This window comes from Semicossyphus pulcher, unplaced genomic scaffold (genome assembly GCF_022749685.1).
Source record: "Semicossyphus pulcher isolate SPU_LCO1_2020_fin unplaced genomic scaffold, fSemPul1.0.p SCAF_11, whole genome shotgun sequence".
Classification (NCBI taxonomy): Eukaryota; Metazoa; Chordata; class Actinopteri; order Labriformes; family Labridae; genus Semicossyphus; species Semicossyphus pulcher.
Window position 1 is genome coordinate 1,850,312 of NW_027211615.1, and position 14,541 is coordinate 1,864,852.

At 41.1% G+C, this 14,541-nt stretch overlaps 1 protein-coding gene across 1 annotated transcript; it reads right to left on the bottom strand.

Annotated features, from left to right (window-relative positions):
- Window positions 1–214: 214 nt before the first annotated feature.
- LOC138611114 (zinc finger protein 83-like) lies at window positions 215–10,927 on the bottom strand. Its single transcript, XM_069684051.1, has 8 exons — window positions 10,762–10,927; window positions 8,762–8,788; window positions 5,060–5,079; window positions 2,938–3,571; window positions 2,161–2,685; window positions 1,745–1,842; window positions 1,202–1,396; window positions 215–880 (listed from the first exon to the last, which is right to left on the bottom strand). The coding sequence occupies exons 1-8, from the start codon at window positions 10,925–10,927 to the stop codon at window positions 740–742; spliced, it is 1,806 nt and encodes a 601-aa protein (XP_069540152.1). The 3' UTR covers window positions 215–739.
- Window positions 10,928–14,541: the final 3,614 nt, after the last annotated feature.

Here is a 14,541-nt window from a genome sequence, read left to right on the forward strand (position 1 = left end):
GGCCTTTTGTGTACATAGAAAAAGTCTTAGATCTTTGAGTTCAGCTCATGAAGAATGGGAGCAAAAACAAAAGTGTTGCGTTTATATTTTTGTTCAGTGTAGTATTTGCGTTTTCCATTATTGTTATTGTATCAGAAAAAAATACCAAGTAACACAAAAAATAACACCAGGTAGACAAATTGTCAAAGTCTTATTTATTGTTTCATGTTCAATGTATTAGAGCAAAGCAATGACATCTTGTTTAGTTACAAAAATATAAACTAGTTTATTCATACAAAATCAGGAAACATCTGGTATCAGGGAGTACGCCAGTCTATGCACTGATCCGATACGTCATTTATTACCCCCCCATCCCAAAAAATATCAACTGGTGTCAGGATAACTATTGTGTGACGATCAGTGTGGTGCTAACTGACAGTGTAATGTTAGTTAATGATAGTAAAATGTCAGAAATCAGTGCTTCTCCCTAAATATTATATTTGGCCCTTTGTTGGCCGATATTTAAGACTAGGTATCACAGTCAGTATCAGAAAGGAACAATTGGAACCTAAGATTCACAAACCCTCTCCTTTGTGTAGATCTTTGACGGCAAACATAACATTTCTCGTCTGTGAGTAACTCTAGCTGAAAGTATGACCACATGAGCAGCTGAGTGGTTTCTCTCCATTATTACATATCACTGACAAGAACTTCAACATTTCTCATAGTTTAAACCTGACTGATGTAATCTGGACTTCCCTTAGTGACGTGCCAAGTGACGAGTCAGATTAGACTTTTGGTTAAATCTTTTACCACACTCAGAGCAGCTAAAGGGTTTCTCTCCTGTGTGAATTATCATGTGTTGGATCATATTCCGTTTCCATTTGAATGTTTTACCACACTCAGAGCAGCTATGTGATTTCTTATCAGTCTCTGGTCTCTTATCATTAAAGTTTAAACCTGACTGATGTTCTCTGGTCTCCTTCCAATCATCATCACTGTTTTCAATCTCAGGTTCAGATGAGTCTTCAGTCTCTGGTTGTAAATGTCTCTCTGGATCTGAGTCCCTGGCTGGTTCAGGTCCTCCACAGTCCTCTCCATCAGCTCCTGTTTCTGCCTCTCTTTTGTCCTCTGTTTGGTTTTGATGAAGCTCTAAAGGCTGACCGCCAACACACTTGTGTTTTTTTAACTGAGAGAGCCAAGAGAATCTCTGGTCACAAACACTGCAGCTGTAGAGTTTCTCCCCTCTGTGATTTGCCATGTGTTGTTTCAGATAAGACTTATGGTTAAATATTTTACCGCACTCAGAGCAGCTGAAGGGTTTCTCTCCTGTGTGAATTCTCATGTGTGAGCTCAGATGACCTGTATGGTTAAATGTTTTATTGCAAACAGAGCAGCAGAAGGGTTTCTCTCCTGTGTGATTTCTCATGTGTATGGTCAGATTCCCTTTCTTTTTGAATGTTTTACCACACTCTAAGCAGCTATGTGATTTCTTATCATTGATTGGTCTCTTATCTTTAAAGTTTTCCACAGAGTTTAAACCTGACTGATGTTCTCTGGTCTCCTTCCAATCCTCACTGTCTTCAGTCTCAGGTTCAGAAGAGTCTTCAATCTTGACCTCAGTCTCTGGTTGTAATTTAGTCTGGGTTGGATGAAGCTCTGAATCCTGAACACTAACACACTTGTGTTCTTTTAAATGACGATGCCAAGAGAATCTTTGGTCACAAACACTGCAGCTGTAGTGTATCTCCTGTGTGTGTGACATGTGACGTGCCAAGTGACGAGTCAGATTAGACTTTTGGTTAAATCTTTTACCACATTCAAAGCAGCTGAAGGGTTTCTCTCCTGTGTGAATTATCATGTGTTGGATCAGATTCCGTTTCCATTTGAATTTTTTACCACACTCAGAGCAGCTATGCGATTTCTTTTCCATCTTTGTTCTCTCATGTTTTCTGTTTTTCACAGAGCTTAAACCTGAGTAATGTTCTCTTGTCTCCATCCAATCATCATCACTGTCTTCAATCTTGACCTCAATCTCTGGTGGTAAATGTCTCTCTGAATCTGAATTCCTGACTGGTTCAGGTCCTCCACAGTCCTCTCCATCAGCTCCTGTTTCTGCCGCTCTTTTGTCCTCTGTTTGGTTTTGATGAAGCTCTAAACGCTGACCGCCAACACACTTATGTTTATTTAACTGATGATGCCAAGAGAATCTCTGGTCACAAACACTGCAGCTGTAGCGTTTCTCCCCTCTGTGATTTGCCATGTGTTGTTTTAGATAAGGCTTATGGTTAAAACTTTTACCGCACTCAGAGCAGCTGAAGGGTTTCTTTCCTGTGTGAACCAACATGTGTGGTATTAGATTCCCTCTTCGGTAAAACCTTTTACTGCACATAGAGCAGCTGAAGGGTTTCTCTCCTGTGTGAATTCTCATGTGGGTGGTCAGTGTGCCATTTTGGTTAAATTCTTTACCGCACTCAGAGCAGCTAAAGGGTTTCTCGCCTGTGTGAATTCTCATGTGTGAGTTCAGATGACCTGTATGGTTAAATGTTTTATTGCAAACGGAGCAGCTGAAGGGTTTCTCGCCTGTGTGAATTCTCATGTGTGAGCTCAGATGACCTGTATGGTTAAATGTTTTATTGCAAACGGAGCAGCTGAAGGGTTTCTCTCCTGTGTGAATTCTCATGTGTTGGATCATATTCCATTTCTCTTTAAACATTTTACCACACTCAGAGCAGCCATGTGATTTCTTATTATTCATTGGTATCTTATCTTTGAAGTTTTCCGCAGAGTTTAAACCTGACTGATGTTCTCTGGTCTCCTTCCAATCATCATCACTGTCTTCAGTCTCAGGTTCAGAAGAGTCTTCAGTCTTGACCTCAGTCTCTGGTTGTAATTTAGTTTGGGTTTGATGAAGCTCTGAAGCCTGGATGGCAACACAATTGTGTTGTTTTAAATGACGATGCCAAGAGAATCTTTGGTCACAAACACTGCAGCTGTAGTGTTTCTCCCCTTTGTGATGTGCCAAGTGACGAGTCAGATTGGACTTTTGGTTAAATGTCTTACCACACTCAGAGCAGCAGAAGGGTTTCTCTCCTGTGTGAATTATCATGTGTTGGATCAGATTCCGTTTCCATTTGAATGTTTTACCACACTCAGAGCAGCTATGTGATTTCTTATCATTCTTTGGCCTCTTATCTTTAAAGTTTTTCACAGAGTTTAAACCTGACTGATGTTCTCTGGTCTCCTTCCAATCATCACTGTCGTCAGTCTCAGGTTCAGAAGACTCTTCAGTCTCTGGTGGTAAATGTCTCTCTGGATCTGAGTTCCTGGCTGGTTCTGCTCCCCCACAGTCCTCTCCATCAGCTCCTGTTTCCAGCTGATCAGATTGTCTTCGATGAAGCAGTGAGGACTGAGGTTTCTCTTCAAAATCTTCACTCTTTACAGATACAGGAGTGAAGGGGAACTTGGTGGTATCAGCCTGTTCCAGTCCTTGAAGCTGCTTTCCCTCCCGATTGCTCCAGAGTTCCTTCTGTTCCTTTTTAATGTGGGGGGGCTCAGTGTCCTCCTGGTCCAGACTGGGGCTCCACAGGTGCTGGACATCTGCAGGACACAGTAAAGTAAAATTATTGACATGTAATGAAAAACCACCGCTGAATGTTTAAAAATCTGAGAAAATTAAGGAGCATTAAAGAAAGAGAAACGTTTTCTTCATAGCTGGTGACTGTTGTCAGCTGTAGATTTATGTCAATCTCATAAAAAAGGAAGCTAAAAGGAAGCTTTTAGAGACGGTGAAGTGCAACATGAGTTGGAGAGGAGACTAAAGATGACAAAGGTGGAATACAAAAAGAAAATAGAGAGGAATTTACAACAGGAAGGAGAGGAATCGATACCATCTCCAGCTACAACAAAAAGAAAAAGCAGCCGATAGTGGGTGATGTTGAAAGAGTCAATGAACTCAACCAGTTCTTCAACAGGTTTGACACTGCGGCTACACCCACTTCCACTGTTCCTCTTCCTTCTCCTCATCATGTGGGTATCTCCACCGCAGCTCCTTCTTCTCCTACACAAGTGTACATCTCCACTGCTGCAGCTACTCCCCTTCTCACACCTGTGCCTCCATCCTTGTCTGTCACAGAGACAGGTATGAGGTTGGAGCTCGCTAGACTTTGCTCTGGGAAGGCAGCTGGCCCAGATGGTGTGTGTCCAAGGCTGCCTAAAGACAGTGCTGCCCAACTGTGTCAACCTCTTGCCAGGATCTTTAACCTGAGTCTACAGCAGGGGCGGGTGCCGGCTCTGTGGAAAACATCCTGTATTGTACCAGTACCAAAAATAAAATGTCTGGCTGAACTAAATGACTACAGACCGGTGGCCCTTACTTTGCACATCATGAAAACCCTAGAGCGGATGATTCTACGCCTACTGAGGCTTGAGGTCAAAGACAAACTTGATTCCCTGCAGTTTGCATACAAAGAACAGATTAGAGTAAGTGATATTGTCCTCTACATGCTTCACCGTGCCCTATCTCATCTGGAGGAATCTGGCGCTTATGCGAGAATCATGTTCTTTGATTTTTCAAGCGCATTCAACACAATCCAACCCATCATACTCAGAGACAAGCTCATACAGATGGGAGTGGATCCTTCCTTTGTTTCCTGGAACACAGATTACCTGACAGAAAGGCCACAGTTTGTCAGGTTGGGGACTGTGTTTCTGGGACATTAATGAGCAGCACGGGGCTCCACAGGGGACTGTCCTAGCTCCATTCCTGTTAACATTGTATACAGCGGACTTCAAATACAACTCTGAGTCCTGCCACATCCAGAAATACTCAGATGACACTGCTATTGTGGTGTGTATCAGGAATGGACAGGCATCAGAATATAGGGATCTGATAAAAGCCTTCAGTGACTGGAGTCACAAAAAGTTAAGTGCTACTCATGGTGATTCATGTTGGGCCTCTCTTTAAATAACTTAACAAAGAGTCGGTCTAGACCTGCTCTTTCTGTAAAGTGTCTCGAGATAACTCTGGTTATGATTTGGTGCTATACAAATAAAATTTGATTTGATTTGATCTCTAGACAGTCTGTGGTGGCAAGTGTTCTGTTTTATGCTGCAGTCTGCTGGGGAGGCAGTATAAGACACAAGGATGCAAGGCGACTGGACAAACTGGTGAAGAAAGCTGTCTCTGTGATTGGAGCCAGGTTGGACTCACTGGGGGATGTGGTGGAGAGATGCACACTGAAGAAGGTTGAGGCCATTCTAAACAACATGGATCATCCACTTCATAACACCTTGATGGACCAAAGAAACAGCGGCGGTGGACGGCTCCTCTCTCTTCGCTGCAGGACGGAGAGATATAGAAGATCTTTTGTACCCACAGCCATCAGACTTTTTAATTCTTAGTAAATGGTAGATGAGATGCCAGACATGTGAATTTCCCTTTGGGGATCAATAAAGTTATTGTTCTTGTTAAATTGATCTAATGAAAATATGAAACTCCTGCCTGTTGCTGGGTTAATGGTGGATAACACCTGCTTACATACCATAAAAGATATGATCAACACATTTTTAAAAAATTACATTTAATAAAATAAACCATTGATTGAGATTCAGTAGGCATGAAGCTGAAGTACAATAGAGACAGTTTTATTATTCCCAATATTTAACCTGTTTAAATGTCCAGCAGACAGCGCAAACAGTTCATGTAATGAACCGACTGACTTCACTGAAGCAGTTCAAACAAAAAGAACTGCAGATTTGATCCTTTCAATAAATTAAATATGAACAACAAATCACATCTGCAATAACTGAGAAAGACCAACATACGTAAAACAAACCTCTGCACAAGAAAGTTACATCAGCAAGACATCAAGACATCACAAATTTCTTCTTCCAACTGTCAACTGTCTGAACTTGTGTGGAACTCCATGTGGAAGGAAAGGCTTGGATCTAAATAACAAAAGATGGTTAGGTGTAATTTGTTCCAAATCTTCAGCACCATTAGAAACTGTGCTGATTGGTCATTTAAGATGACCACAACAAAAACCTGTTGAACCCTTCTTCATCATTGTTCATAAATAAGGCCACTGAGAACGAATTGAGTGGTTCTCTTTTGCGTTTCCAAAATTCCTTCTCTACGTGAATGATCATGGGCTGAAAATCAAATGTATTTCCTTTTCAGGAGATTGATTGATGTTTTTAATATCTGAAATATCTTTTTTTCAGCTCACACTCAGCTCTAACAGGTTGGTTCTGTTGTCTGGTCTATGGTGTTGGGACCTCACCATGAGCTCAAACAAAGAGGGAAGGAAAAGAAGCCTAAACAAAGAAGGACCACATGGAAAAGCACCACAATGACTCGGAATCCCAGAATATCCCTGCAGTTCTCACCTGGGTGAGAAAATAAGCTCTCTACCTGCAGTAGAGAGGAGACCTCATGGGAACCTAAGGGAGCCTAAGAAGTCACATTAGGACATAAAGGTCAGCTCGACTCACCCCACAGTCTTTCCACAGCAACCTTAGTTGCTACTGGGAATTAGAGGAGGAGGGGGAGTCAGGGAGGGGCTAATGCAAGACACCAAGGCCATGGTGGCCTCAGGTAGGTTCAGATTGTTATTTGATTGATTCATTTATTTTGAACTTTGTCCATGTTTTCCTCTTTTTCCCGTTTGGGCTGTGCCCAGATCCTAGGGAGGTTGCATTTCCTGTATTCTCCCCTCCCAAACTGCTGTTCCTTGGCTATCATTATCCCAGTTTCCCTATCCCCAGCGCACTGCAATGGGACCTGCCAACCACAGCCCCTCCATCTTGCAGGGATGTGAATGATTTCGCATGATTTCTGTCTGATATTTGTTGTTTGTGTGTGCATCATTGGCTTCACCGGCAAATTGATGTTAAGTCATTGGTGACTGTGACAATGTATTATGCACTGTGTATGCGAGTTGTACCGGTGGGTCTGCAGAACTTCCAAGTTGTGTTAAAGTGGCCTAATGACGAATCAAACTGGTCACTTGATTTTTAGTTAATGCTGTTAGTCTTTCCATTGTGATGTGTTCTGATAGTAAATTGAGTCACTGGGTGATTAAAAGGTTTTGTTTATTTTTCCAGCTGAGTAGAATGGTATTCCTGGCGATTGTTAGGGCAATCCAAGTTGCCAGTATGTTGTCAAGTGGTGGTTCAAATGAGGACAGTTCTCCTAACAGACATATGGATGCAGAGATTGGAAAGGCGCAACCTAAGATGGAAGATAACTTTTGAGTGACAGTTTTCCAGAATGTTTGAACAGGTGGGCAGAGCCAGGTAGTGTGAAAGAAGTCGTCGGTGGTGTTGAGTGTACAGTGGCTGCATATGCTGTTGTCTGTGAAACCCATTCTATTGCGTGTGATGTACACTATGCAGGGTCTTATAATGAATGATTTATATTTTTGTATTTGACATCATTGAACAAGTTATTGAAGATTAACTTCCAAAAAATTATATCAGTGGTTACAGCTATGTCTTTTCCCAGTGTTGGGTGGAGATTAGGGTGTTAAACCAGAGTGATTTGGCTTGTACTGGTGTCATTTTCACTGCTGCTATTCTTCCTAATAATGAGATTTGTCAATTATTCCAGCGTTTCTTTGTCAATGTCTTTCAGCAATGGAAATTAAGGGGCAATAGATCTGACAGCTTGGTGGAGATAATAATACCTGTCTTTATTGTGACCGGTAGGTTTTTCATTGCAACCTTCCAGTCTTTTCCAGAAAGTGACTGAACTGTTGATTTGGACCTGTTTATTGAGTAGTCTGATATTTTTGAGAAATTGGAGATAACATTTGAGATTTCAATAAGATGTTGGATTTGTTAAATATAAAAGTATGTCATCTGCATGTAAGTTGATTTTATGGTGGACTTTTGTTTGTATTCCAGTAATATTACTGTTTTGACAAATAGATGTTGCGAGAGCGTAGATGAAAATAGCAAAAAGTGATGGAGAGAGTTGACATCCTTGTCCAGTGCCTGAGGTGTGATTGTTGGTGATGACAGTTGCAGTAGGTGAGTTATAAAGTGTTTTAATCCACTGAATGAATTACTTGCCAACAACGAGAACCTGAGTTCTCAAGTATTCATCCCCATCCCTAGTGTGTGCAGCAGGTGAAGCCACTCCATGCCACCTCTGCTCCATGAATGGTCCGTTCATGCAGCCAGAGCGTTAGACAGCACCGGGAGGAGGTTCCGCGAATAACGGGAACACATTCACTGAAAACTCGACTCGTGTAACCGCACGTCTGCCTTAATCAGCCCGCCAACATCATATATGACGCTGCAGCGTCGCGCGCACATAACAGGTGACACGCACTCACGCACTCACACGCACACACGCACACACGCACACACGCACACACACACACACACACACACACACACACACACACACAGAGCGTCAGGTCTCTGTGTGCTCTGTAGATGAGATGGGCAATTTGATATTAGACAGACTTTTCCTGTAAATAAGTAATGGAAAACGTGTACATAAACCAAAACGTTTGTTTATCACGGTATTGACGGTATTGCAAAATACATGTCGTGTCAGAATGTGACTGGTGTACTGCCCATCCCTACTGCAGCATATCATCTGCTCTGCAGAGAGAGTAATTGTCTGCAGTCTGTCATCTCTCCATGACTTGTACATCTCCAGGACCCTGAGGTGTTCAGGATCGATTGTAACCTCCCTCTCTCTCTCCAGACACAAATTATTCAAAACTCTCCCTCCTTACAGGAGGCTGCGGTCCATCAGGACCTAAACCTAATGTTACACAAAGTATTGTTACATCTGCTGCCAGCCTCATCAGTATGGCCATGACCCCAGCACCATGACACAGACTCGCTCCCAGCCTAGTCCACTTATATTTCATTATGGCTGTCCCAAATACCTTTTTTGGGCATTGAGGCTTCGGCAGCTATAAATCCATTCATTGTATTTGAAGCTTCGCTACAATGGTGATGGTGGTGGGGGATTTTTTGATTTATTTACACTTAATCCAGCTTTCAAAAATATGTGCTCCAAATGGTGTTAAAGTAGCAGGGATGCAAAGCAAGCGCTTGGCTACAGTCGGTCCGCATTTTGTTTCCACCACTCAAGAGGACCAGAATCTGTTTTTGACTTGTCTTTTAAGTGTAAAAGCTGGGTGATGTAACTTCTGTGTGACTCCTGGGTGAGAGTTGATTTCCTGCAGATTTAAGCTCAGAATTTTCTGCTGTCGGGTGAAGCCCTTAACTATTATCATCAAAATGAGAACATCAGTAGAAAGCTGAGAGTCTGCTGAACACGCAGATAATTTTCATGTCATAAATGCCAGAAATGTGGCCAAGCTGGCGATAGAAAAGAATGCTCACATCTTGTGTGTTCTAGAACTTTGTTGTCAGAATTAACATAGGAGCAGATGGAGGCAGTTGTGAAGTTCATGTTGCATATAAGCTTCTTGTGGCAGACATCTTGTCCACACTTTCTACTTCTTCTTCCTCACTTTAAGCTTCATCTTCCTCACCTTCATCTTCTTCCTCACTTTAAGCTTCATCTTCCTCACCTTCATCTTCTTCCTCACTTTAAGCTTCATCTTCCTCACCTTCATCTTCTTCCTTACTTTAAGCTTCATCTTCCTCACCTCTTGCTTCTTTCTCACTTTAAGCTTAATTTCTCACATTCTGCCTTATCTTCCTCACCTTTTTTACAGCCTTTTCCATAGCTTTCAGCAGTTTCACATTTCTGCATTTTCAACAATGTTTTGTATTTTCAGCAGCATTTCAGCTTTCAGCACTCCCACGCATTTTCTGCAAGGAAATTGAATTTTTAGATTTTTTTTAAATTTAAAAGTCACTGCAATGATTAATGTTGGGTTATAATTATTTTAATAAACTCATTTTTATTTCCTGGGCTAGTTTTTATTTTGGAGGTTAAAAAGAGAGAAAGAATATTTGAATACTGATTTTTGCTGTCAATTACCACGGCAATGATTGAAGCTTCAAAGCATTTGGGTCAGCCCTAGTTACATTGTATCTGACACTGTACATTGTATCTGATGCTGTACACTCTGTTTCCTATTTTTAATCTAATATTATGCTCACCATAATGCACCAATAACACAAGACAAATTCCTTTTATGTGTAAACCAACATGGTTACAAACACAGATTCTGATTGAGTTATTTTCAAAGGAGTTTAAAGTGTTTTAATAAAATATCTGAAAGATCTGCAAATTCAAAGTTTCTGAAACTCCTTTTCACTTTTTCTTTCTACGAGAGTGAATGAAATAGTGAAAAAGATCATTGGAATAGTGCCTGATTTGTGTTTCTCCTCCATTAAAGTCTCGCTGTGAGTGTGTAGGATTATTGAAGATTTTGGGCTCTATGCTGTTTGTGTATTTACCACCAACCACAAAGTTCTGTTAAAGGCTTTGCTCAGTTTATCTAATTACCATAATGTTGGCTAGTTTATTCTACAGCAATGCATTATTGCCGTGTGTGTGTGTGTGTGTGTGTGTGTGTGTGTGTGTGTGTGTGTCAATATAGTGTAGTAGAAGGGTTCTAACACACTCTAGTTATTTACAAGATAATCGAATCTGTATAAAATGTAATGTATTCTAACCACTGATAATGCTTCATAAATGCTATGAAGCCAGTAAACGTATTTTCTTAGCAGGCGCTAGCTGCGGCTAACACGTACTGTGCGTCTATGAACGTTAGCTAAAGGCTCGGCTCCCTGAAACATTAGCATCAAACACGTTTCCAGCAGTGAAAGAAAACCTACCTGCTCTCCGCAGCTTTATTTCAGGTGTTAAAATCACATCCAGCAGTTTTCTTTGGCGGTGGAGCTCCTCTTCGTATCCGCATGTTGTTTGTCCTGCCTCGTCTCTGATAACCGCAGCGAGCAGCCGCCGTCTGAATAAATCTTTAAGATCCTGAAACCCGGACATTTTCCACACATCCAAGAGTCAAAGAAGGAAAAGAAAACTCAACGCTGACGTCTTTTCTACGATTACTCTGCTCCTGTAGCACGCTAGCACATCAGTACATGCTAACTAACTGTGCTCTACAGGAGAGATCTTCTTCTTCTTCTTCTTGTTTCACTGCGGTTGGCATCCAGCTTTTTGGTGTATTACCGCCACCTTCTGCTCCGGAGTGTGGAACAGACAATACGCTTACAATCTACAGTACGTCCCTTCCTCAAATCAATCAAACAAAAAACCTGAATTGTTATAACCCGCACATACATACCCTAACCTATAATTAAGATGTTTCCTTATACCCTAATCCTATCACAAAATCCCATCCCATGACATCCACTGGGTACTCTATCCCTGTTTTTTATCCATCTTATCCTATAGATCTGTATCCCTTAAGAAAGTTACCTATACCCTAACCCGTGCTCGTTCCCCCATTCTCAGTAATGCTTTTAAAGTGAATTCTTGCAGCCTATATGCCCTTAAATTGCTCCTCATCATTTGTACCTGTGCCCCGTACCTCAGAATAATATGCTCCACTGACTCCTCCCCCTGGCTCCCCTCACACAACCTGTATGGTGTCTCCCTATCATTCTCAGATGTTTATTTAGTGCACAGTGCCTCAGGAAAATGGTTTTCAAGACTCCTTCACTTCAAATTCAACTTTTAACTTTAACTTTCAGCCTTCCCCATAGTATCATTATTGTTGCTGCTAATGCTCATAGTAGACCTGTTGACTTCAACTGTTACAATTACGATTACCTCAGCCTTTATCATTACTCTGCTTCTCTCGCTAATTTACGTATTTAGCTAATCTTCACCCTAGTCTATCACTATTATTGGCATTGTAACCATAAGTATGTGTCTGTTGTTGTTCATGTAACAAGGACATATGTTGTTGTTGCTCTCTTTGCCTGTCTCTATCCTCCATCTCCTTCTATCCCATTTTCGGCCCATCCAGTCGAGGCAGATGGCTGTTCAACATTAGTCTGGTTCTGCTCGAGGTTTCTGCCTGTTAAAAGGAAGTTTTTCTGCCAATGTGCTGAATATTGCTAAGTGCTACTCATGGTGATTCATGTTGGGCCTCTCTTTAAATAACATAACAAAGAGTCGGTCTAGACCTGCTCTTTTTGTAAAGTGTCTCGAGATAACTCTGGTTATGATTTGGCGCTATACAAATAAAATTTGATTGATTGATTGATTGACTTTATTATTAGCAGCCAAGTAAGACAAAAAACATTAGAAAACACAGACTCAGTTACAAAAACATTAAAACACATACGAATTAATAAGAAAACATCAAGTGACAAAGGGGTATGCAAAACCATCATTAAAACCACTATTAAAACAAAAATTTAAAAAACCATAAATAGTTCCTGGAAGTGAACAGGAAAGTGCTAAATCTCCTGCTCAAATGTGCCATGGAGAGGGTGTTGAGGATACTGTAAGATGTCTCGAGCCTTAGATGTTGCTCTTTTGGAGAAGGTGTAAGACAGATCAGGTTATTTTATGCCAATGATCTTAGTTACAACTTTTATGATCCACTGTAACCTGTTCTTGGCCCCTAATAAGAGATTATGGCAAAGGTGAGGACACCCCCCCCACTTCTTCTTTGGTGATTTACGCCAGCCGGCATCCATACAGTTGCATTACTGCCACCTTCTGGTTTTACTTCTCCTCATTTTCAAGTAAGCTATTCTAAACCCCTTTTTACACATCCAGGCAAGTAAACACCACATTTTTATAACCATCAAAAAACAAAGAAACCCTGACTCTCCATAACATAACCCTCCATTGACAAGCAGAGGCCCCAGACAGAAACCCAATTAGACTGAACCAAATTATAAAACAACAAAAAGAAAACTATTTAACACATTGGAAAGAATCAACCAAAAAAACAAAGCAAACTGGAATGCTATTTGACCCTAAACAGAGAGTACACAGTGGCACACTGACTCTGTACAGACTCAGTAAGCAGCCTGGCCATGGAGAGAGGCCGCCACAGGCAGACCTGGCTCCCTGAAGAGGACAGACTCTGCACCCACTGCACTCAAGGTGGCGGAGACAGAGCTACGCTTTTTAACCACTTTGCCAAGTGTACCAGGACATCAGAGACACACACTTCCCACTGATTACACACACCCAAAAAGACTTTGACAACATGACCAACACCCAGACACTCCCATACATGCTGGGTGAAGTACAGCAATGTGCAAACACAGCAGCAAGGTGTGTGAGCGGTTGTGACAGACAGAGGGCGTCCAACAGCCCAAAGCCTCCATGAAGACTGTTTCAGCACCTGTGTACACCTGCGCTGACCCTCTGCACTGCTCATCTCTGTATACAGACATCTGTACATACAAAGAACAAAGAACTGTAAATACATTTTTAAACAAAAAAAAAACTGTTCTGGTTTACACATTTGATTTGTTTGTAATTAACTGCTAATTTTTCTACTACATTTTCGACACTTATCTATTTTTATATTAAGTTATCTTTACTCATCTGTAAAAAAAATATTTTCACAGTGGTTATAATGCTGCAGTGCTATACAGCTCTGTTTGCACATTTAGTCTTTATCTTCTTTTATTGTACATAATTTGTATTTGTTGCTTTGGCAACATAAACGTATGGTTCCCATGCCAATAAGAGAACGAGAGAGAGAGAGACGTCCGCTGGTGCATCCCTACTGTAAATGTAAATACATTGATTGAGATGTGACATTTTCTGTTAAATATTGACCTAATCATTCTGTTTTATTTAAATGCAGATGTGTAGTGTCGGTCTCATTAGTCGGTTGCGATCCTTTTCGACATGAAACATGCGCAGCTCACCCGCAGCTGTAAAAACAAGATCTTGGTTTAAAAGATTCAAAACACAAGTTGTGTAATTTTTGCGACTTTGTTAAACTCACAGTTCATGATGAATGTTAACATAGGAGGCAGATAGGGAGAGAGAAACAGAAACATCTGCTGTGTGCAGGTACAGCAGGTGAAGGTGTGTGGGGAGAAATAACGAATAAATAATGAAGAGAAGCAAGGTGAGCAGATTAAAGTAGTTTTGTGATGCTGGAGAAGAATGAAGCACAGTTATCATGGAATTACAGTGTAGCTTTCTTTAAATAGGGTGACGTATTGTTTGCTGTAATACTAGTTTCCTTACTTCTGCCTCTAAACACAACACTGGCTCTATAGTAGCTTACTTCTTCCTAAAGCCACTGTGATACGCTGCCACCATACCTCTATTTTCCAGTGTATACATTAGTGTCTCGTTTACTATGAATTCCATCACTTTACTGATGTGTCATGTTCATGCTGTTGGTCTATAGTTTCCAGGCTTGCTTGCATCTTTTCCTGGTTTCCTTATTGGAGTCATTATTGCCTCTTTCCAGCTACCTGGCATTCTTCTCTCATCCCACACTTTGTTATCATTAGAAGTTTCTCAAAGCTTCCTTCACTTAGATGTTTAAGCATGCTATGACATGTCTCTTCCAGGGGCAGTCTTTCCTACTATATCTATTAATTCTTCCATGCTGAAAGGGACATTTTGCTCTTCATCATGTTTTCTTTTCTGTTTAAAGAGTGTCT

Coding starts and splice junctions, on each gene's coding strand:
- LOC138611114 (XM_069684051.1), bottom strand. CDS start 10,927: ATGTCCGGGTTTCAGGATCTTAAAGATTTATTCAGACGGCGGCTGCTC. Junction 8,789..10,761: donor AATAAAGCTGCGGAGAGCAG/GTAGGTTTTCTT, acceptor GGCTGGCAGCAG/ATGTAACAATACTTTGTGTA. Junction 1,397..1,744: donor CTCGTCACTTGGCACGTCAC/ATGTCACACACA, acceptor ATGAGAAATCAC/ACAGGAGAGAAACCCTTCTG.